This window comes from Ornithodoros turicata, unplaced genomic scaffold (assembly GCF_037126465.1).
Source record: "Ornithodoros turicata isolate Travis unplaced genomic scaffold, ASM3712646v1 Chromosome53, whole genome shotgun sequence".
In the NCBI taxonomy this organism is placed as follows: domain Eukaryota; kingdom Metazoa; phylum Arthropoda; class Arachnida; order Ixodida; family Argasidae; genus Ornithodoros; species Ornithodoros turicata.
Genome location: NW_026999381.1, coordinates 479,086 through 503,786, shown reverse-complemented (window position 1 = coordinate 503,786; position 24,701 = coordinate 479,086). Strand labels below are relative to the sequence as shown.

Below are 24,701 nucleotides of genomic sequence, written 5' to 3'. Positions count from 1 at the left end.
AACTACTCAATTGTGAAGTAGTTAGTAGTTATAGTTAAACTACTGTAGAAGTAGTTAGTGGCCATCACTGCATGTAAGGTTCGTGTCTAAAATGCGCGGTATCCGGGCGTGCATTGTCCTGTAGGAGGAGGACTCCTTTGGTGATCAGGCCCCGCCGCTTTTGCTTCAGCGCCTTATGCACATACAGGAGAACATGGCACTAATATGCACTATTAATCGTGGTACCACTGGGCAGAAAATCAACCTAAACAACGCCAGCCTTGTCCGAGAAAATCGTGACCATGACCTTACCCGCAGACGGGGTGCTTCAGAACTTCTTGGGAGCTGGCGAGCCCGGATGCTTCCACTGTTTTGATGCGCGTTTAGACTCAGGAGTGAAATGGTGCACCCACGCTTTATCGCACGTGATGATCCAATGAAGGAACGGCTGTCCTTCAGTACCGAAACGGCACCTTAGCTCTTGGGAAATTTCCAGTCCTCTCTGCCTGTCAAACACGGAGAGCTGCCTCGGGACTCAACGGGATCAAACTTTCTGAAACTGGAGGTGTTCGTGAATGACAGTGTTCAAATTCCCACAGAAAGTTTCGTTTTTCGAGCCAGTTCGAGACATGTTATCCGTCGATCCTCGAGAATCATGCGATCCACAAGCTGGAACTCTGGAACTCTTCTCAGGAACTCTGACACTGGGCTCTGAGCCGCCCCGGCCGGGATCGTCCTGCACTGATGTATGGCCGTCCCGGAACCGTTTGCACTACTCAAACGCCTTGCTGCGGCCAAGTGTATCGTGGCCATACTGAGCGTGAAGTCTTTTGTGAATTTCAGACGATTTTAAGCCTTCATTCACGAGGAACTTCATTGCAATTCACTGTTCGATGAGCGCGCTGACCTAGTTGTCGGCCACGTTGTCCAGCACGTGTGTTCTTTTTTGCACAAACTTTAGACCCCCGCATGGTGAACCCGGAGGCCTGTCTCGTGTTAAAACGATGAAAAAGAAGTAGCGCGAGCGTTTGTACACTCAGGAGACTGAAAGTCCCGGTTTGACTTGACCACCCCTCGTATTTCCTTTCTTTTTTGATTTATTATTTAAATTAACATGTTAAATTCAATTAAATTTTATTATTAGTTTGTTAGACGTCTTGTCTTACCGTTCACCTGCAGTACGTCGGAAAGAGTGCTGACTTCCTCTCTGACAATTTCTGCGTCCTTTGGAGGTGCAGGGATTCCATGTCATGTTCGTCTTCCCGCTGTTTTGATGATGAGGTGGATGTGCCATTCCGTTCTCACCTTAGCAGTTCGCCACAATCTAAAGGCGCAGACACAGTCCAACGTTTTTGCCGTCGCAGTCAGCGACAGCCGAAGTCAGACACGCCAAGCAAAGCGATCGGGATATATGCGTTTAAAGTCAGACGCGCGTCAGCAGTGGCCTACGACCGTTGCGCATGCGCAAAGTCGCTGTGACTGCACCAGCGCGACTGCGACTGCGCTGATTTGACTGTGCGAGCGCGGTCGGCGAAAAATAGAACATGTTCTATTCTGCGCGGGCGACGTCCTAGCGCGTTGAATGCAGCCGGCCGCGCTAGCCACAAGACTATAGAGGTTGTGATTTCCCCCGTCGTAGCGCAACTGTGCAGCGCGTGTACGCGCAGCACAGTTACGTCGGACTATATCTGCGCATTAAATCTAAAGCATTCAAAACCCTCAAACTACCCCGTAGCGTCTGCGTGCACAACGGTTGCAGTCCAAGAGAACACGCGTGGCCGGACAGACGCGATGTCTCCTCTGTCGTTCTTCTTTCTCCTCCGTTCGACTGCTTCCGTTGAGCGGTTCGCGCGTTCGGATGCTCGCTCCTCAGTCAAATGACTCTCGCCCAATCAGCGCGAAGGAAACTGACGCAAGTTTTTTAGACCAATGAGCATCCAAATATTTATACATATAATGCGCAGCCAATGAGAGATCTTCCGAGCTGGCACGCCGGTGGCGACAATATTTTCGAGGCGGTGCGTTTCGCTTCAGAGCCGGCGGCTGCCCGTAGCGTCTGCGTGCACAACGGTTGCAGTCCAAGAGAACACGCGTGGCCGGACAGACGCGATGTCTCCTCTGTCGTTCTTCTTTCTCCTCCGTTCGACTGCTTCCGTTGAGCGGTTCGCGCGTTCGGATGCTCGCTCCTCAGTCAAATGACTCTCGCCCAATCAGCGCGAAGGAAACTGACGCAAGTTTTTTAGACCAATGAGCATCCAAATATTTATACATATAATGCGCAGCCAATGAGAGATCTTCCGAGCTGGCACGCCGGTGGCGACAATATTTTCGAGGCGGTGCGTTTCGCTTCAGAGCCGGCGGCTGCCCGTAGCGTCTGCGTGCACAACGGTTGCAGTCCAAGAGAACACGCGTGGCCGGACAGACGCGATGTCTCCTCTGTCGTTCTTCTTTCTCCTCCGTTCGACTGCTTCCGTTGAGCGGTTCGCGCGTTCGGATGCTCGCTCCTCAGTCAAATGACTCTCGCCCAATCAGCGCGAAGGAAACTGACGCAAGTTTTTTAGACCAATGAGCATCCAAATATTTATACATATAATGCGCAGCCAATGAGAGATCTTCCGAGCTGGCACGCCGGTGGCGACAATATTTTCGAGGCGGTGCGTTTCGCTTTAGAGCCGGCGGCTGCTGGAGGTGTAGCAGGCGGGGTGGAGCTTCTCCGTCGTTGTCTTGGTGGTACAGGGATGGTCGTGGCTGCCCTGGCTTCGCTTGCCTCCCTGGCTGTGTCTGTCATTTCTGTGGGTGCCGCTTCTTCTTCGGCTTCTCCCTCTGGGTTGGTGGGGTTTGGTTGGGTTCCAGGCGTGACGTTCCCTTGTGTTTCCTGTGGGCTCCTTGGTCGGGGACGTTGTCCGTCTGGCTTTGTCCTTGATGCCTTCTCCCACTCTATTAGGAGGTGCTTGGTCTCTCCGATTATTTGGATATCGCTGTGGACTTGAAAGCCTAGCAGCAATTCTATCTGTTGTGACGTTGTGTTTCTTGCCTTGTGTAGGGCCGGGCAAACGAAGGGTATGTGTTCGATGTCCTCATCCTCTCCGTTGTCGCAGAGGAGGCAGGTAGGGCTGTCGCTCCCAAAGAGCTCCTTCAATCTTTTCCTCGTTGGGAGGGAACCCGTTCGTGCCTGGAACAGGAGACCACTACCTTTGTCTCCCCTGTAGATATTCTCGGGCGCTGGGGTCGTCTTGTGTCGTCTGTAGAACGCCATGCTTTCTTTTTTTGACACAGCCGAGAGCCACCTTTCCCTTTCAATGAGGTCCATTTCTTTTTTGACGAGGCCATTCCATTCCTTTTCAGATTTGGCGGTGTTCCTTTTTGTGTGTCTGCCATGTACGGAGGAAGGAAAGAAGGAAAGAATGATGGCGATGTCGTTGCATCGGTTAGTTCGTTAAAATAAATAAAAATATGGTTTCGACCCTATGAGTAAGAAAATCGCGGTGTGTGGAACGCACTTAATTATCGGATTAGAATTTAATTATCGATACAACTGAATATGTATGTAGTTTCATGCGCGCAACACAAAAAGCATGATGATGATAGCATTTCATGTCCTCGCGTCGTCTGCTATGACCGTTTGCTGGAGCACACTCGAGTTCATTTTCTGCGTGAAAGTTGTACGCGAGCGGTGAAACGCGAAACGACGCTCTTACACTCCCTTACCCTTCAATGAACCACACCAGTGAAATACGTCCTTGTGCACTTCGCCGCGAAAGAAATATGTAAACCGAAACCAACTAATTACTGCAGAAATGACTCACTTCTGTTCCACATTCTTCTCTAAGCGGTGTCGATAAAAAGTAAACGACAAGCCTGAGAACAAGCGAGAGCGGGTGTGTTCTCGTTTCTTGTCTGCGTCTCGGTTATGGTGTTCCTGAAACCTTGGTTAGGAAGTTTGAGAAACATCTTGGTAGTCCAGTAGATACTGAATGAAGTATTTACTGACGCCGGTTAAAGGAACAGTGCTGGGGAGCCCCACAACAAAAGCAGCAACAAACTATTTACATGAGCCAACGTTTGCTCTTGACATACACTATGTGAAGTTTGTATTGTATCACTATATACAAGGCAACATGACCCAAGGGCAAGTGGGTGAAATATTTACAAACTATAAAACAATGAAAGGATGCTCTATATAATATATACATTACTGTAGTAGAACAGAGTGGTGTCGAGTGTACAAGCAACATGTTCAGGCTGAAGATTCCAATCACTAATATCGTTAGGAAAGAATTATTTCAGAAAGGAAGTGATATTACAATGAGGAAGCTTAATCACATGGATGTCGTTCAGACGAGATGAAATGTAGTTAAAAAGCGATAGAACTTGCGTCGTCTGTTTTGTCTGTCTGTGTTCCCTGCACTGGAGTTTTATCGCTTTTGGAAATCTAGTTAGCAGGGACTAGGAGACGATCGCGAGCGTTTGTGTTGTGATTCATTTTATGGAAGAGACACCGCCTGGCTATCAACCGTCTTGACTTAGAAGATCAACGTCGAGGTTTTTTCTTTATACGTGAAACACTCGCGTCTCTGGAATAGTTAGATGTAATGAAGCACATTTTGAACTGAATCTAATGCTTGAATTAAGTACTCTAGATGGGGATCCCACATGGCCGATGCGTATTCGAGTTTGGGCAGCACGAATGCACGATATGAAAGCAGCTATGAAAGTGATGTGGTGGGAGCACAAGATGGCTGCAAAAATTTGATTTGGTAACTATAAACATAACTCTGAAAACAGCACGCCATCAATGGTCCCACATCGGTCCAAAATTGGCAGCCAATATAAGTTACGTTGGTCCAGTATATAGGTCGTGCAACAAAGGTCTGGTAATACGCCAATGAAACTGCCAATATTGGTCGAATGTTGCAAGCCCGTGGTGAGCCAATGAAGAATACGAATGCTCTGTGGCTATAGTAACTGCCACTCCGGTCTAGTTTTAATTGGTTTGAATGGCAGCACGACAACGGGAAGGCATCACAGTACAATGCATTATTTTTTTTCTCTCCTTCGTCTTTTTTCTTATATTTACCTGGGCAGGTACTGAAACACTGCCATGGGTAGCACAGTGGTGAGAGTAGGATAAGCCAAGATAACACCACTTATTGCTCTTCATTGGCTTGATTGGCCCTCATTAGGCTCACTAGGACCGAGACAGTGCCAATATTGGACCAATATTGTGTGCTGCTCGGGTAGTTAGAATCCGCAAAAGTAACTGTAATAACAGTAAGTAATATGTTCCGTAATCTGTAACAATAACTGGAAAAGCAATTTGGAACCCATACATTTATTCGGTCGTAATAAAAGTACGACTGTATCACACATGTGTTTCGCTCGACAATATTTACTTTATTCAACTCTGCAGCGAAGTGAGCGAGAGTTCCAAAATAATTTGAATTAAGCCTTCTCCAATGTGCGAAAAACACTTTTGTTCATTTACATTTGGGTATATACATTTGACACCAAACATAATCGCACGCAGCCGTATTCTAATACTGTGGCATATCATAGCTAACCATATAACTAGCACATTAGGAACAGACATATTTTTTACACATTTTCAAATCACCTTACGAACCTACTACGGAACGGTACTTTGTAACATAAGGAACAAGAAGAAACAAAACGCGTTAGTCATAATCACAATCACAAAAAATCAGAAAAGTGATCTTTTTTCTTTCATTTTGACACTGGATGAATATTTGTGCTTTCTCGGATGAAGGCAAGGATTTAGTATACAGCTGTTGAAAGCTCTATTAAAACTTCTATATCGTCTTCAGAGCTCGTGTCCATTGACAGCTCTGTGCCACTTAGTGCTTAACCACAACCGTTGCCAACAATCATCAGCATCATGAATGAAAGTCACTCAAGCGAGTCCATTTCTGAAGGAAGCTAACCAATTCGGGATCTTGGCTACTTTGGAGGGCTCCTTGTAATAGTTCCTTGCCTTCATCGTCCTTAGCAGAAACATTTGTATGTGGAAGCAAGAAAGAAATATAGTTCAGGAGTAGTGATATCTCAGGCTCTATTAGACGCCGCAATGAATCACTCGCTACATAATACTTTCAAATGCGGCTGAGTGTTGCACAGAAATGTTTATCTACTGCCATGACATTTGAGTGGAGTACCATCAGTTTCAGACAAGGCGTAGTTCTCGTACTCATATCGTCCTTACCAAATGAGAGCGGGAGAATAGTCAATAAACTCGCAGCGTCATAATCACAAGAATATGGCAATAATGTCACCAGTCCTTCTCTCCTATCATATCTTGCACACATTCGCGTTGGTGAATCACCTGTCCAAAGAGGACAGTTTATAAGAGAGTGAGGGATGAGACATCTCAGAACATTCATTTTCCTTTCTACAGCGGAAATAGCGCAGCACGTGTAACCCAACACGCCAGGCATGTTAGGGAAGGAGTGCGGAAGAAGGAAGTTCACGATATCAACGGCATCACTTTCACAGGCCCAGTGAAGAGGTGTCCATCCATACTTGTCACGGGAACTGATTCTAGAGCGGAGTAATAATAACTTCACAACGTCCAGGTGTCCATTTGAGGCGCACACATGCATGGGCGTTTTTTGATCCACACTGATCACGTCCACTGATGTATAAAAAGGAATGAGAAGCTTCACCACATTTGTGTGTCCCTTCCTCGCGCTCAAGTGCAATGCAGTGTTCTCTTTTTCATCTGTAAAGCACACGGATGAATGGGAGAGGTGAAGTTCCACAGCTTCCACATTACCTTTCCGTGCTTCTATGAGCAACTTCATATTGCCATCGTTGTCGATCATTACCGCGTTGACATCGTCAATGTGGAGATCATCGGTGTTATTCATGTGCGACCATCTCCGATATAAGGTAACAATGTCATTATTTGCTGCGCTACATTCTACATAATCCTGCTCACTGAGATTTAAATGCGGCAGTAACATCTTCATGTAATTAATATAATTAACTTTTATTTTACGTAGCTTCTCCTTGGCCACATCATGTAGCAGTTTACGGCTATAACGATCATCAGCGATGTCATCTAAATGGAGGAGGAGGAATTTCAGACACGTAATTTCTTCTTGGAAATCGTTGGTCAGCCGCACCTTCACCGAGCTTCTGCTGATCCTCTGTGCATGCCTAGGGTCACTGTGTCGCAAATAAGGCCATAGAGTTTGCATCACTTTCGGTCCGTCATCTTTCGCCCAGACGTACAACGGTGATGAGCCGAACGTTTCAGGTGAGTTCACGAGAGAGTGTGGGATGAGACACCTCACAACGTTGGAATCCCAACTCCACAGACATTTCAAACTTGTCCAAGCAACGTCTAAGCACGTTTGTCGTTCGCAGTTAAGCATGTGCGCATTTGTGTGAGGTAGAAGAAACGTCACAGCTTTAAGGGAATGAGAGTCAGAAGCCTCATGAAGCGTTGTCTTCGGTCTCATGTGATGTGTGTCATATGTCCGAGTGCGAAGGAGTAACAACTTCATGGCCTCCAAATCATCTCTCTCTGCACATCTATCCATAGGAGTTCGTTGCTTATAATCGAGAACATTCACTGAGGGATAAAGAGGAAGAAGTAGCTTCACAATCTCTGCATCTTCACTCAAGTGCAAAGGAGTTTGAAAGTCTCCATTTCTATTGTTAATGGATAAATGTGCGAGGTAAAACTGTGTTGTCTCTAGATTTCCTTCATTCGCACTAATGTGCAACATTGTGTTTCCATCCTTATCAAGAATTCCCGTGTCGCAGTAAGGAAGGAGCATTTTACAAACAGTCTCAGACTTTGCGTAAAAAAGGACAGTTCTATTGCTACTGTCTGTAAAACTATCAAGGTTTCCAATTACCGAAGACTCTGCAGAACACCTCAAGCTTCGTTCGTTGCGTGATCCTAATTGGTCCATGATGTCTCTGTCTAGGATTACGTTACTCTCTTTCTGGGACACATAGCTCAGATACACGTCTAAAACGCCTCGTAGGTCATGTCTCACAGCCGTGAATATTGCTCGTTCAAGGAAATGTCTCTTTTGCTCCAAGGTTTCAAACCTGCGCAGATTTTCGGTAGAACGTCTCACTGCTTCCTCACTGCATCGAGCGCATAATACGTTGAGTCTGTCTCCCGCAGCCGAAGTCTCAGTCCGCATGCATTCCATCCATTCTCCAGTGTATTTTGTGTCCCATGGAGACCGCAGCTCTGCGTACCGAAACGGTGACATTTGAAACGAATCCTTCTTGATTAGCTCATCATCCATTGGAAGCCTCTTCAATGTTGCTTCATCAGAATGCAGGGCTCCTAAGTGCAATGGCGTCCTTTTGAGCTCATCGACTTTCAACATATCCTCTCTTTGGATAACGCGTTGCTCAAAATATGAAGCGTCATTGTTCATCACAGCAGAGTGAAGGGGAAAGGACTCCGATGCCAGTGCGTCGAACAACATCATTACACCGCTGTATTCTTCTTCACGGTACAGATCGACAATGACATCCCTCAGGTCTAAATTTTCTGTTACTTTCGCTTTTTTCAGTAAGTAATCGGCTGCAAAGAATTCAGCGAATGTCTTATGAACGAACTCTGGAATTCCGTTGTTCAGACCATTCAGAAATCCTTCTTTGAGACAATTATTAGCTGCGTCCTTCATTAAACGTCCTTCAGGCTCTACATTCTCTAATTCATCTCTGTTCAATAAGGATTCCAAGGTTTCCTGGGGGAATATACACTTCATAGCGAGAAGTTCATGGTTTTTGTAAAACTGAAGCGCTGCGGAGTCATCCTCCTCTTGCACGGCGTGTAGGCGGAGATTTTCTTTTCTTTTTTCAATTCTGAATACAAGGTACTTGTACCAGACAAACAACCTGTAGACGTGTACAATGTATAAGTTCTTATCGGCTGATATGTTTGCACGTTCAAGTAACGAAGAGTAATCGTCAGACTTTGCAATTTCCCCATTCTTCATTTCTAAGATCATACGAAGCAGGAGAGGGGTTTCCAGGATTGTCTCGTTTGTCTCCATCAAGTTCGTGAGCAGTCTCTGGAACAGCTCAGAAGCTCCATCGTTTTCATTGGTTGAATGAGCTGTTTCCTCATATTTTCTAATGAACTCCGCCCGATTTTCGGCTGAAAAAGAAAGGAGTTCATATGACACCGTGTGCAGAGCATCTTGTGCATGGGGCTTAAATACGGTACGAGTAAACATATATATCTTGCACGCTATCTTTTCAGATAGAGACGATGTACGCTCCAAGACGCACTTGCGGTATTCCTCGTTCAGTTCATCGAAGGCATCCAAGATGATGACAATCTCGAAAGGGCTTCCGTCGTTCAAACTTTTCTCGAACAAAGCGAACTCTATACCATTTTTTTGTACTTGACACAGATCCGCTAGATACTTGCACATATCCGCTTGACTCGCCAACGCTGTTTTAACAGATGCCATTCTCTGAGGAAGGTCGACGTACATCACCCACCGCTTCGAATCTCGATTTTTTACTTCTGTGCACAAGCGCTTTGCTAGAGTACTCTTTCCCATACCTGGTGTGCCAGAGACTATGACAACCTTCTCGTCAACGTTCAACAACGCGTCCTCGGTGTATCTCTCACTTCTCGTCATTGGAAGGTGACTGAGACGACCATTCGATTTGGTCCACAAGAGTCTCTTACGAGCTTCGTCGAACTTTAGCAGGTGCACTACTTTGTCTTGGAAATGACCATCTTCCAGGAGAGCTTCGTAGTCACGTGGTTCTTGGAGGAGTACGAATTTCTCGAACTTCGTTAATTCCCCTTTGGCTTTTGGCTCACAACCGCGAGGTAGAAGTTTTGCGACCTGATTATGTGGACAGCCCAGAAGAGCGAAAGCCTCACTGTCGTCTTTTAGATTGCATTTTTTTAAGTCAATTTCCACGGCTCTTCTATACTCTCGTTCCACATAATAGTTCTGAACACGTTCTTCCAGTTCATGAAGACGAGGTCCCAGGTCAATGTTCCCCGACTCGCATAGCTTTAGGAAAACCGCAGTGTCTACGCAACGTAAGAGGGTGTCTATATTCATTGCGTTCGAAAGAGTAGAAACGTCTTGGCCCTGAAGTTTTACGCGGGAATTTTCGAAAACTTCTTTTTTACAGCTATAGGTAATACGGTCAAAATTTGCTTCGATGACCTTATGAACTCTGTGCCTCTCCGCAAAGAATGCATCTTGTTGCACTTTTTTCATCAAGTTTCCTTTCTCACTGTCTTCCACGAGCAAGATGACTTTTGATCCAGTGACACAGGATACTTCACTGAGAAGTTCAATGATCTTTCGGACGTCTTCGTTTGGATGGACGGATACTAGCACAAATGCACATTTGTAGTCTAGTAGCACATCCCGCAGAGTGGAGTCATATTGGTTCGCTTCGAAAAACAAGTATGGCCTTCCCGTAGATTTCACAGCGTTGTGAACCATTATTTCGAGAAGCCTCAGTTCTGGACCCGTAAATACGTGAAGTGACCCCTCTTTCCAGACACTCTTCTTTAGTGGTTTCTCGAATTGGACTTCGAGTTTGCCAGTTTTTAAAGCTTTGTTGAGTCTCGCGTTTTCTATTTCTATCTTAGTTGCATCTATGGTTGGGATTCCATTCTGAATGTATTCCCGCATGTCCGGGATGACATGTTCCTCGAAAAAATTTCGTAGTTCCGGTACTTGACTTTGAATAACGCTATCACTTTCGTCGCAACCATATTGAGCCAGTATGTGAGGGATCCGTACAATTAGCTCTTCTTCTTCGTTTCCGAAGAATGCTTGTTGGATAAGAAGATTCAGCTCTTCTTTCCTTCGTTTTATGTCAGTCAGAATGGCTCCATATTGCTGTTCTCTCTCCGTATCCACGCGGGAATAAGGCTTGCAATCATTATTATACACTAGGCAAAGCGCCACGTGACATAACTCGTGAATGAGCGTCCCGCGGGTTACGGCTTCTTCAGTGCTGGCCCCGACGAAAACTCTTTGTTCTTTGTAGAAAGCGAGACCGCGGTTGTGTCTACCCGAGCATCCCGTAGTCCGCTGAACGCTTTCACTCTTGTAGTCGAATACTACTTCCAGGTGCGGTGCTGTTGCAGCCACTTTCAGAATATTCCTGTTTAATTCGTCACTGGAGAGGTGCTTGAACATCTTCTCCAATCGCTCATTGAAGTCATCACATCTGGTGACGCTCCGTGATTTGCTTTTCAGATAGTCGATGTAAGAGTCCCCGCATTCTGTGGTGTAATACCGCTGCCGTCGAATTTCAGCTCGTCCAAGAGGTGTGAGACGTTCGTAACACGATGATTCTCCTGCGTCCTTGAGTCGACATTCACGCGAGACTAGCAGACCATGAATGTGGAAAGCTTTCTCTTCAATAGCTTTGTAGCGAGCAGAGACATCTTTATCGGGGTCTAACCACAGTTTCAGGGCAGGCACAGCATCAAGGCACTTTAGAACACGGGTCTCATCTCTGTCCGCTATGGCTCGATGCATTTCCTTCCTGACCTCCTTCCATTCTTCTGACTTTTCCATGTTCAGATCCAATTCAGATGTTGAAGCCATCCTTCTCGAGATGAGACGACAAACTCCTGCAATTTTGAGGGGAAATTAGAAACGCGAGCGCATTCGTCGAAATAATTCATCGAACACAGGCTGGCAATGTACGATTGTTACGTAACATGTTACAGCTTACTCCTGTTGTGGCAATCCAACAGAACGTAAAAATGCCTTCTTGGTGTGACTTATAATACATTGTTCTGTGTTGTTGAAACATAAATGAGATTGTTGTCGCATTTAACAGCGAGAGGTGAGCGACACTTGATGCAAAAGCTACAGGACCCGGGGGTCAAAATTTATGACTAAAGCTAGGCCTAGAACATTTCTTTAACCATGATTAGTCCTGTGGCTGTGATGATACAGCACGTCAAAAAAAAGGTATGAAAAGCTACAGATAAAAAGTTGCAGCTAAACTCAGTCGATAATTTTTATTTTAGCAGGAAGTCGCTAAGACTTTGCTAAGTCGCTAAGTAACTTTAGAACTGATACAGCAACAATAATAGGGTTCATATAGTATGTCCTGCACTTGAGACATTACAGTGGAAACTTATTTTGGGTATAGCAGTGAGAGGTGGAACAAAGTGCAATGTCATATAGGAATACAGTTTTCGAATGAGAATAGTAACCTGAATTTCAACCAGAGGAAATTCAGACCTAACACTGAAATAGATCAATATCAAGCGAAATCAAGTTATGGGAACGTGTGAATGACACTGCTCTCAAAGCATCCTTCGGAAGTGATTAATTAGTGGGAGTGATTAAATTAATAGGCTCGAAGGCAAGTATTTCTTCAGTTTGTACGGTGCCAATATAAGTTTTGCTCTTCGCTTTCTGAACAAATGTATGTGTGTTGTACAAATGACGGGCCTTACATGGGATTGTGGACGTTGACTTCATCAAAGAGATCGATTCACGACAACTAGGCTCACCGGGAGAGCCACACAAACCGTTCTTGTTCCTTTTAGTTCTCATGGACTTGCATACACACAAATTAATATACGCGTGCAAGCTGAGAGGACGACAGAAAGCAGCAGACAGTGAAGAGATCGCGATAATAAATACAAAATAAAATAACCGTACAACAAAGCAAAGAGCCACGACAACATCTTGAACAACTTGGGCAGCACAACATGTGCAGGGTATCTAGAACAAGACAAAGAGAAAAACCGTCTTATCAAAGAGGCACATGCATGGTGCATTTTGAGTCGTGCAACACAAGTTATTCTTTTTCAGATCGAGGAACTGACATTTAAAGGTACTGTAAAGCAGCACCGATCAAATGTCATTTAGTGTGGCTATTCGATAGTCCAAGCCACCAGGACAAAAACTGTGCAAGTTTCATTCCAATCGACGGTTCAGTTAATTAGAAAATTACAATTAAAGGTTACGGGCAACACTGTACTAGGTATTCGAAATGAATCCGTACTTCTGACACATACGGCGGCAACTACATTGCATGCGTATAACACTGGGCCCGACATAACAATCCACCACAATCCACCATAAAATCCGCCCCTGCAATCCACACAACGATCCACATCTGAGGATAAACGGATAAGCGAACTGAAATGAAATGCTGAGCCGCTGAAAAAAATGTGTCAGACGTTCAAGAAGCCAGACAGCGTCGGGACTTGTTTGTTCACAGAGGTTCACAGAGAGAGTTTGTTCGTTCGAAAGAGGCCGCGAACAGAAGGAGCGCGCAGACGCAGCAGATAAGTAGGGAGAGCCCCCATCGAACAGCGGCCAGCACTGGGTTACTTCGCAAAAACGGGGGTTAACAGGTTAAGCTGTTAACAGGGGTTTCAGAATGCATAGGTAAACAGGAAAACTAATAATATGGTTACTAAAATAACGAAGTTCCGATGTCATAGTGTGTAATACCAATTTTCAGTGTTGCCCGCTTTACAGGGGGTTGTTTGACACCAGGCGTCGCACCGCTCCACTACGCCGCATCTTTCATGGCAAATTAAAAATATTTATAGCGCGTATGGGGCATATGGTATTTACAAGCAAGAAAGTCTCTAGTCACATCACCGACATATCATGCTTGTCTACTGCTTTACAGTACCTTTAAGGCAGATTCACTGCGTTTATGGCTGCGAGCAGCGTCTTACGTGTATCTACGTTCTATCCTGAAAGATGTTCCCTTGCAGCAATTCGCTGTCAGCTTACGTAACTCGCAAGCGCAACCGTCAATGCAGTAGAGTGAATCACCCTTTAGGATTAGTTGCCCGTACCCTACCTAATGAATCCACAGCGACCAATCAAAATCTTCTCCCTGAATGGAATTCTATCACTTTGAAATTCTAAATTACAATGGCATATAGCAAAAATTAGCAGTCTCGCTTTTGGTGCAACAAAGAGGAAAGCGACAGCAACATTCGAACTTCCGCGAATGTGTGGGGATAATTTTAAATTGAACGAAATTGTTTGCAGATGTGGTTGCAATGTAGGAGCGTTGCGGGTTATCGTGCTGGAGAGGGTCTGTGGGGTTTAGCGTGAAGAGAAACGGGCCGTGAGTACCTTAGGTGTCTCACCCACATAACCATCTCGCATCGTATAGTTGGCCGATGTGAAAGCGAAGGAATCCCGAGCCCGCGATTGGTCCCCCAACGATAGTCCTTCCAATCACTAGAGGTTAGTGCGGGTAAGCAAATTTGACCCGGAAACCCGCAAGAATTTGATCTGGGCGACCCGCACCTGCAGTACTGTCTGTATACCCGCACTGGGACCCACAAGGGGAAGTGAGCGATATATACCGCCAGCGCAAACGCCCGTTTCGTTTTCTTGTTGACCCTCTGGCTCAGCATGATGATGACGACGATGCGGGCATTCCTTCGGGATGCGTTCCTTCTGTTTGTTATTGACATCGGTGTTGAGGATTGAATATCCGACTGAATTACAATTTCCTGGAACTACAAGCAATTATTGTTTGGTAAGTACCGTAGGTATGTAAAGTACAGCTCATTCTTCCTGCCCACGGCGTTCAATTTCCCTCCTCGCCACCATACCTTTGGCAGCACGTATCCGTTTTATGTGATGTCCGCACTGTTCTAGTAACATAACATCATGGAGACTTGATAGCTATCGTACAAACAAGTGAACCTTGTGATGGGAAAAGGCAAGCTTCAAAGGCATCGCATTAGTTTAAGTGCGTTCCCACCCCAACATGAATTAAGCCACGCGTTATCGCGGGCCATTTTCGTTCCTCGTTCACTTTACCGCTGTTTCTATTTTGAAACAACGGAAATTCTGAGCGTTGGCTACGTGTTTCGGGCGGCTTCAATCGTATGCCAGTAAAACTGCAATTCAACAGAGAGCCATATATGTCTGCATTAATAATCCAACTCGCCCGCCAGCACTTGCCTGCTGAAGTCTGGCACATGGATTTATACAGCCAACGACATAGGGCACTGCAGAGTAGTGATGTGTTGTTCGCGGAGGAACAGTTCGGAATGAACGAACCCCGGGCACAAACTGAATGAATTCATTCACTATCGTCGATCGTACTCGTTCACCAGTTCACTAGACATCCCCGTTTTGTCAGGTTTCGCTGCGTTCGCCTTCTCAGTTCCTAGTTTCTCCACTCTCCTCCAGTCGATGGTGCGCGTGTCGCCATCTATGTTCGCCGCCGTAAAGCAGTGTTGAACGCATCCGCAGTAGTTAGCCAGGCGAAGCTCAGCGCGCGTGGCCCGAATATCTGATGTAGTGATGGGCAAGTCAGTTCATTTTTGTGAACTAATTCATTTAGTTCAGTTCACTCCACTGAACTGTCTAAAAGAATAGTTCATTCGTTCACCTGTTCGCAATTAAACACAATCAAGTAATATAGTCCCAAACTTTAAAGTGGCTCGACCAAGAGAGATACAACAAAATGATCTTGCAATTCAGTTTTCCAAAGGTTCGAGAACATCAACATAGCAAACGTAATCTTTTAGGTCGCTTTTTTATTTTGCTTTAATTTTCTACGTATATTTTTAACGAGAAAAGTATTGCACAGATCAATATGCAAGGTGCCGTCGTCGTTCAATGTTACAATCGTGTATTTCTGATCACTTACGTCTGCTTGCTGCGAACTTGAGAACACAGAAGTGTGATAGAGTAACCGCAGTTTCAACTCATTTCATTCAAATGCATGAGAGAGCTTGAAGAAAAGTACAACGTCTAGCGTTGTGGAGGAAAAATTGGGAAGCTTGCAGTGTATTGCCGCAAAAAGCGTGCCCGCTCCAGGGTGTGCCAGTCACACAAGCAGTCAGCCAGAAGTCAGAACATAACGGCGCCACTAGCAGTCCACAATTGCGAGAAGGAGCTCAGAGCGATCTCAGCGCAATCAGTTCTAAATGATTTACTCTTGTTCAGCGTTCGCCGTTCATATAGTTCACTTGCCCACAGTACTTCAATCCATACGGCGTTCAAAGTCGCTCTGCTGGCTCTCCCTCCCCGCGCTTTTCCTTAAGCGCATGCGCCGTGGACGAGTAACAGTTCTGACAGGCGCTGCGAGTACTTCCAAACGACCCGCGGCATCGTTTAGTTCTTTAGTTCATCCAGTTCTCTTCCTTCACACAGTCCACTCGAAGCTCTCCCTCCCCGCGCTTTTTCTTAAGCGCATGCGCTGTGGACTAGCACCTTCTCTGACGGCCAACGGCAGACCCTGCGAGTGCTTCAAAACGTCCCGCGGCATCGTTTAGTTCTTTAGTTCACCCAGTTCTCTTCCTTCACACCTTCACTAAGTCCACTTGAGGCTCTGCCTCGCCGCACCGCCCGCGCTCTTCCGTAAACGCATGCGCTGTGGACGAGCAGCAGTTCTGACAGGCAACGGCAGGCTCTGCGAGTCCTTCGAAACGACTCGCGACGTCGTTTAGTTCTTTAGTTCATCCAGTTCTCTTCCTTCACACAGTCCACTTCAGCGCAGCGTCACAGCCACTCAAGGCCACAGCGTATGCGCCGTGGTCTCCCGCCCTTCTTCTTGCGCGCATGTGCTTTGTTAGCTTTACAAAACGTTCGTTAGATGGCGCAGATGTCACACTTGGAAGCGTATCAAAGCGTATGCGTTGTGGGTGTCGAGGCCCAATGAACTGAATTGAGGAACTAATGTTTTGGTTGTTGTTGAACTAGTTCGTTCAGTTCACCCGAATGACTAGTTCAGTTTGAAGGGTTCGTCCACGAACGACACATCACTAATCTGATGTGTTCGTTCAAATCAGTGAACATTAGAGACTCGTTCGAAAGATTCGTTTGCGAATCATTGACGTTAGTGGGTCATGTGACCATGCTCTACTAGTTTTCTATGCGGAGCCTCTACCGTAGCCACTGAGGCGCCAAATTCGAAGTAGGCAGGCGCCAGGGGACTGGTTTAAGATGTCTAAGTACTGATCATTACTAAATACGTACATGAAAAACATGTACGCCATCTCACATACTAGCCAGAAAGGGTCTTTTCCGGTATACCTGACAAACAACTTGGAATTGTCGAGTGCAGTTCACCACCAGCGATACGTAGAGCGGATCATAAACAAGAAATCTTGAAATACATTTTTGATTCTGAATACTCGATACACCCATACGACGTCCGCCACAAATCTCGGTATCAACGAGACATAGTGGACCAACGCTAAGGAGACCAGCAAGATTCCAAAGGAGACCAGCAAGAACAACGCAATTGTACGCAGCGAGTCGCGGAGAACCGAAGAACCCATGAACCAGTGCGCCATTTGAGAGCAAACGATTCCGTTGCTCTTCGATTCAGCTCGAGAGTGAACGGTTATCTCGTTCTCCTATTCCTTCGATTCAGTTGAGTTCTCTATCGTTCTTCGATCCCCGGCTTTGCGACTCGCCTTCAGTGCTCTCCGATTCATCCCAGATCGTGGGGCTTGGCCAATCACGAACCGGCATTGAGGTAAGAAACTAAGGAGATGCCCTAAGCGCCTCTCCCAATGCAAGCGAGCGTGCTGTGACCCGCGCATGGCATTGTGGTTAGTTGCCCAGACACGTGACCCATAAACGTCACGGCAAGACGTCATAAAACATGGCGTCCTCCATGTCCGCGGTGTACCTTACCTGAATACAGAGACGAGCTGCGGCCGAATAACTTGTTTTCGCTTTCATAACATCTTTGGAGTTAGAAGCTATCACACCCGTTCAAACACAAGATAGATCATCTCAGTGTGGAAGCAATGGATCACTACATCGCTAGAAGACGTACGCACGTCATCGTGACATTGCCTGGCTTCTCTACTGTTTTGCTCAACTTTTGTTGTGATTTATCACGCGGCAAATGTTGAAACGACCCATAACCTTCAAAGTATTGTGCGAATGGACACCTTGAAGGTAAGACGTTTGCTAAAGATGAGGTTTTCTAAACTTCCAATCCTCCGAGCAGACCGCCATAACGCCGAAACATGTGGGGATCACGTGACCGGGCAACTAGATGGGCGTGGTATTGCCAGGAGCGACCGCTAGAGGGGTCCCACGGCCCTCCGATCATATAGCCCTCTCCTTAGTTTCTTACGTCCATGCGAACCGGTAAGCTCTCAGTGTGGCCAATCGAGCTCGTGACCTGTCATATTCAAGCTCCGGAGGAATGCCGACAGATGGCGCCCGCACCAGAATAGTTGAGTGTTGATTCATTCGACCGCCGGGAACGGCGGAAACACTACCTCGAGCGGGAAGTAAGCTCGATCGTGGGTGGCTTTCGATTCTTACATTCTTACGAACAGGTCGCAGTGAGTCTCGCTGTTTCCCGTAGACTAAGTTCATTCTTTTCGAAAGAAAAGTGCTGCACAGGTCCATCACCAGTTCTTAAATACATGCGAGGTTCATGGCGAAAAGAATGTGAGAGGGTTGCACTGCTTGAACTAGTTCAGGGTCGGGGTGCAGGCGAAAAGAATGGACCTATTATGAAGGGGACCAAAGAGTAACATTGAAAGTGAATTTGCGTGACCAAAGAAAGCCCTGCCGAGAGGCGGAAGCAAGCGGAAAGTGGACTGAAGAAAATGTAAACTACGAGAGAATTACAGTGCGGCAGAATGAATTGTTTATTTTCTTCGTGACAGCGAGAGACGGTCCCATAAACGCTTATCGCAACATATGACCAATATGGCCGGCAGGTGACTGTCAGATCTAGCGCGGTAATGTGTTGTACGAACACCATCATGGAACACACTCGCCCACGAAACAGAACTCTGACTCAGTTACTGTCTACAACCCTGCACATAAGTAGATGCCGGTTCGCCGTTGATCACATGATGTTATGACGTCGCGGAAAGATGAACGAAAGAACGAATATTTTGAACGGTTCAGTGAACCAAACTGAACTGAACGAACGAGTTCACCAAACTGGACTGTAGTGCCCATCACTACTGCTGAGCTCGCGTGTGGCAGAGAGGGATCACTTAGTTGGCCATGGAGTGAGGGTAATGCGGGTATACCCGCATTACCCGTGGTCGCATTGCGGGTACACCCGCTACCTGCAGCGATCGCGAATTCCTACTCGCAGGCGCGCTCAGCTCTACCAATCACTTTCTTTCAAAGTAGGAATACTTAGCCTAAAAAAAAAGAAAAATAAAGAAGAAAATAAAAAAAATTATTTGCATCTGATGATTGAAAGTTGTTTCACAGCGGAAAGGCCAGCGCGCGAAAAGTCAATGTGTTGGCTGCCAGTCGAAATGGAAGCGACTCTGAACTCTTCGACGTCACCGCTTCGCTCGGGAGTGTGTCAGAGGGCTCGCAACACGAAGAAGACTTATTTTTTCTTTCTTTTTCTTTTTTCTTTTTGTAACAGTATTCTGGCGTGCAGTACAATGCGTTCATGACAACGTGAAATGCATTATGAATGTGAACAAGAGACAATTGATGTTCTAAGGCTGGAACAACATAGGAGGGGCAAGTACATACAAAGCTCCTGTGACTTTTTCAGTGACTTTTCTGAACTTTTCAGTGACTTCCAGCTTTCAGCATTATGAATGTGTTCCTACCCTTTTAAGAAATCTGTTCTACGTTCAAGATGTTTATCTAGCTTGAGATTATCCAGAACAGATTCCGGCGAACGCGTTCGTTTGTCAGTCGGTCGTTTCTGGTAAGTGGGAGGCTCTGACGGGACTTACCTTATTGCGCGTTACAACCGTGTGCAAGAATGTGACCTCCCTGGGAGCCCTCGCTATGTTGGCACGTGTTGACGGGTGGTTGAACGAGTACTTGCTACGATAAAAAAAAAGAAAAGAAAACGTCAAGGAAATGCGGGCTATAGTCCCCGTCAACTATGTTTTCTGGCTGAATGCAATACCACACAATGGAGCGTATAATAGTATTCGAGCCTTACAAACCTTTTTCTTCAGTACTTCTTTCAAGCCCCAGGTAGATCACGTGTCAGTCTTTGTACCCTGCGCTATCGTGCCCTGGCTCCGCCGAACACTTCAGTTACGATCGTCATCGATGTTCCCACGCCGGACCCATGGCTCACCTGCAATGTGCGATGTGACTTACGAGACATCCTCATGATGATCTTCCATGGTTACGGACGGGACATGACGTCACAAGTGTGGTGGAAACTGTGTTGTCAAAGATTCCATACAGGGCTTGCTGCATGCTTTCTAACAACAATTGGCTTTCATAAATTCATGCTGCGTTCTATTGAAGATCGCATCCACAACGTATTCATAAACTGTCCGTAGTCTGACTTTTAAATGGCATGTCAGTAATGTCCTTGAGGGTTAATTTCACCTACAGCAGTGCCCTACAGGGTTAACATCAGGGCTGGGCAGTAATAGTAATACTTTGTATTATAATACTATTACTGTAATACTTTGAGTATCTGTATTATGTATTATAATACTGATTCTAAAAATGTATTTGTAACTGTATTATAATACACAAAATTGAGGTATTACGTGTATTATATTAATTGCGAAGTCGTAATACTTTTTGTGGAGCTTTTGGTCCTAACAAGAGCGCGACACGTGCGGATGATCGGTAATCTTCCTTCCAAGAAGCCCATCTCCCATCTCCCAAAAGCGCCTGGTATGCGGCCACACTGACCGTAAGTTCACAGTAAGACCCCTTTCCCAGATTACACGGGACTGGATCAATGATTTCAGAGGTGAGAACACTCGTTTCCGGGCGTTTCTTCGGGTCAATGACAACATCCCCTCATGTCAGTCATCACACGTGCAATGTCTTCCTCGAATGGTGCTTTACGTGCCCGGTCAGAACTGTAGGTGGTTCTTAACGTGGACGGTCGCACAATTTTGGACGGCCGGACCACATGAAGACCGTGCCACATTGAAGGCAAAATGTGTATTCTGTTCGAAAGTGATCAGCGCATCGAAGCAGTCAACCTCGAATTTGAAGGTTCATCTCAAGGTCTATTGTCTTTATTTATATTGTGTGAAGAAGTGAGGACATAACCAACATCACCCTAATAATGATGACGCGTCATTCTTCTGCAGCTTAAACTGACCGCACATGTGAACGGGATGCGTAGAACATTATTGCACGAGATCCGTTTTTTTTTTTTAAACATTTCAGAGGGTCAATCCTTCTGCACACCTAGAGTATGAAGAAAGCATGAAAGAGAACCCTTACGAAAACGGGCTCACAATCAATCCAGTGAATTGTATTACGGTACTAGTATTACTCAAGTAATACATAGATGTATTATTATTATTATGTAATAATACCTTGGCGCAAGAGTATTATGTATTTGTATTATAATACCCATTGCCGTTACGTATTATGTATTTGTATTATAATACAAAATATCAGTATTACTGCCCAGCCCTGGTTAACATAACAAAAACTTTTCTGTCGAATAGAGGACCATCAGTGGGAGCTATAGGTTTCAAAACTGCACAAATATAAAAATGTGTATTATAATATGTATCAATTAAGCTAGAAGGGAAAATATATATTGCAACGTCTCTGTGCCCTATGTGAGCAACACTTACACACAGTCACCTCACGGTCACTACGGGAGAGATATGGTTCGAGTGGGTACTTGACGTCATGCCTTGAAGGGCTCTTCTTGTCTTATCAGTTGTTTTTGCGCCTGCAGGCCACCCAAGATGACCTTTCCTAGCGAGGACATCATTAAACTTACACTTGATTTAACGAACTATGAGAAAAAAAGCCGACAGCAATTGTTCAGAGAGACACCACCAGACACGAGAAGGGATGGCAAGTGAGATTGTTCCCCACTGCGGATGTTACAGATCGCTTGAGACGATAAAAGGGCAATGATGGGCGAACTACGTAGATATTTAAGGATATTAGCATCAATGACGAACATTCGAATTAACCGTAACACACCCGCCGAAAAAGGAAAAAAAGGCAGACGGCACAAATAGGTGGGAATTCTGAGCGACCATCGGTAAGAGTGACGCTTTATATTAATCCAAGGAGAAGCAAGGGCACGTTCCAGTGATCCCTGGGGGTTTTAAATAACCACCTCCCGGACACAGCGTACGTTATTTACTGTGGCGATACAGATTAATACACTATGAGTAGCAGAGGAGTTACAGGATCAGCGAAGATAAACGCAAGAAAATCCCGCTTCTAAAAATACGCTATGCAGTTGGTAAAGAACAATTTACAAACACAGTGAGAACAGTAAAAAAAATCGAAACCACACAGTGAAACGCTACAACACAGCATAAATAATAGTGAAAGATATACGCATTGGGGATCTCACCTTACTCTGGACTTCCAGTGATGTTCACTTGAAGAGTTGGATATCCATCGGCAACCTGGCGGGGTCTGGAGGGACACTTACGGGATCCCGGCTTATGTGGAAGGCTGGTAAGGCGTTACCCGGCCCCCATAGCTCCCCCTCTTCGCGGCTCCGTCAGGCATCATAGTTGATACCCATTGGCCGAAGGACATTGCGTGCTCCGCTATTGGTTGGCAAAGTTTCAAAAGCGCATTCTTTCGCGGGCTGCCTGTCTGGCGGGCAGTTACGAGAAGAGAAGGGAGAGAAGTGGCAGCGGCGTCTCGACTATGTCGGTTGACAGCACCATATGACCGCATTGTTCAAAGAGAAGTCGCAGATTTGTTAGTGTGTCAGAGTAACTCAGCGCGTGTTGTGATGTTTCCCGACACAAGTATCCTAAGTACGAACAGTCTCTCGAGTTCAGAACTGGAATGCAGTGGCGAGCTGACGCCTGAGGAACACTTGTGAGCGCCGTCGCATTTTCAAATGCAGTCACAACGGAGTCAGGATTCGGTGTCCGTGCGACAAGCATTTCCCTCTTCGTTGAAACCTTCGCACTGCGACCAACGAAAGGAGATGCTCAATGTGAAATCGTACGCACTCGTGCGAGCGTCTCTCGCTTCAGGAAGTAGAGTGTGCGTGTGCTTTGCGAGTTCGAACTTGGTCAACGAACGCAACGATTTGACTCTGTACGCACGGTGAATATACAGCGAAATGTTTGGAATCAGCATAGGATACATTTGTTTGATGAAAAACAATTGTTGAATTTCAGGTGAAAAATATAGCCCTATTGTTAGTAGTATGTTCTGTGGCTGGAACATTTAGCGGGACGGCGGAAAACACACAAACGTCAAGCGCCTTCAGAGGAGATGGACAGTTCAGACGATATGTTGGTTTCATGCATTCATACTGTTTGCAAGCTTTTTCTAGGGGTTATTTCAGCCGGTTAATAGCGTGTTTTCTGAACGTCTGAACTGTATTAACAGAACGCATAAAAGAAAAGTAAAGGAGGAGGTCCTTTTTGTAACCTTCTTCGAGACTTGTGAAGTGGGCGCTTTGTTACTATTTGCTTTCCACTATGATGACCTACACAGTGCCTGGAGCCCGGTCACTCACATGGAAAATATATCTCTGTTCGGATCGGATCATTTCTTGAACGCGATCGATATCAATAGTCTTTCCTTTGCAAAGTTCACTTCTGACTCAGTTGCAGGATTGGATTCCCGCACACCCAAAAACTGCTGACCCTTCCTCCTCTCCCTGACAAACGGGGGAAGCGTGTCCTTTCAAGTATCCCGTTTTCGGTGGTTCTGGGCGCTCGGATGAAAAGAGCATTTGGGGGATATGGGTCACTGCCACCCGCGTGCCCAGATCAACCGAAAGCCCAGATCCTCCGAACATTTTTTCGGATGAAATGAGCTTACTCGTGGTGGCACAGAAGAACAGATTGGCTTGCTGAAAATGGTTGCCATTGTTGACAGAAGTCTAAAAGAGTAGGCCGAGGATGCCAGCAACCTAGTGGCAGGGTACAAGTTGCTTAGACCTTCCGCTAGGGACGTTAAATACGGGGTGCCGTGTGATGAGCTTTCATCGCACGTTAAAGAACCCTCAGGTGGGCAAAAGTAATCCACAGACCGACCGCTGTGGCGTCGCTCTTGATCTCAGTTGTCCCGCGACGTCAACCCCAATTATTATTATTAGTTAAAAAAGTAATCGATTACTTAGTAATTGATTACTGAAAATTGTAATCAGATTACTTGGAAAATTACTCGCTCACAAAACTAATTGAATACGTTAAAAAATACTGAAAAAGTAACTGATTACTTGTAACGCAATTACTAGTAACGCGTTACGTACAACTCTGGTACGAAAACACCCTAAATGGGATGCCTCGTCTCCCCGCAGGGGATCGAGAACGACCCGGAGTACACATACATTCTTGCGTCGAAGTGTCCAAGGTCTTTACTCGAACGCGTCTTACAAAACATCTCGTGGCGAGAAATTTTGGAATCCCCGAGCTGTCATGGCCAGCCGAACCAGTGCCCTTTCTAATACTCATCTTCTCTAAATTAACTCGTTTAAACAAGAATGTTTAAGCAAATACTCGCCAAACATGTTTCCCTGTGACAGTCGCCATGTCCGGTAACAGTCAGTACGTTAATAACTATATGGCTCCATTTTTATCGCTGTCATCGCATGCAAAATTCGCAAACACATTAACTTCTCGAGCTTAGTCAAGTTGCTTGAGGAAAATAGTTTTTACACCCGCTGCAGCCCGGTTTTCGGAAAATACTTTTCTTACGAAACGCAACTGCGTTGTTTCGTTGATGACGTCTTTACCCAAGCTGATAATAACCATCAGACCGATGCCGTCGTCTTAGATTTCCGCAAAACCTTCCATATGGTGCCTCACCCGGGACTTGTGTACGAAA

General features: G+C 45.8%; 2 protein-coding genes across 2 annotated transcripts in view; both read right to left on the bottom strand.

Annotated features, from left to right (window-relative positions):
* Nucleotides 1-23,019, bottom strand: part of LOC135374314 (uncharacterized) — a 134,457-nt gene extending 111,438 nt beyond the window's left edge. The window contains exons 1-3 of the mRNA XM_064607295.1: nt 22,252-23,019; nt 19,889-20,025; nt 19,670-19,763 (exon numbers count right to left, since the gene is read on the bottom strand). The gene's annotated coding sequence lies outside the window, so the exon portion shown is untranslated. The remainder of the gene's footprint in view (nt 1-19,669; nt 19,764-19,888; nt 20,026-22,251) is intronic.
* LOC135374311 (uncharacterized) lies at nt 6,266-11,573 on the bottom strand. The gene is made up of 2 exons (XM_064607293.1): nt 7,122-11,573; nt 6,266-6,319 (listed from the first exon to the last, which is right to left on the bottom strand). The coding sequence occupies exons 1-2, from the start codon at nt 11,571-11,573 to the stop codon at nt 6,266-6,268; spliced, it is 4,506 nt and encodes a 1,501-aa protein (XP_064463363.1).
* Nucleotides 23,020-24,701: the final 1,682 nt, after the last annotated feature.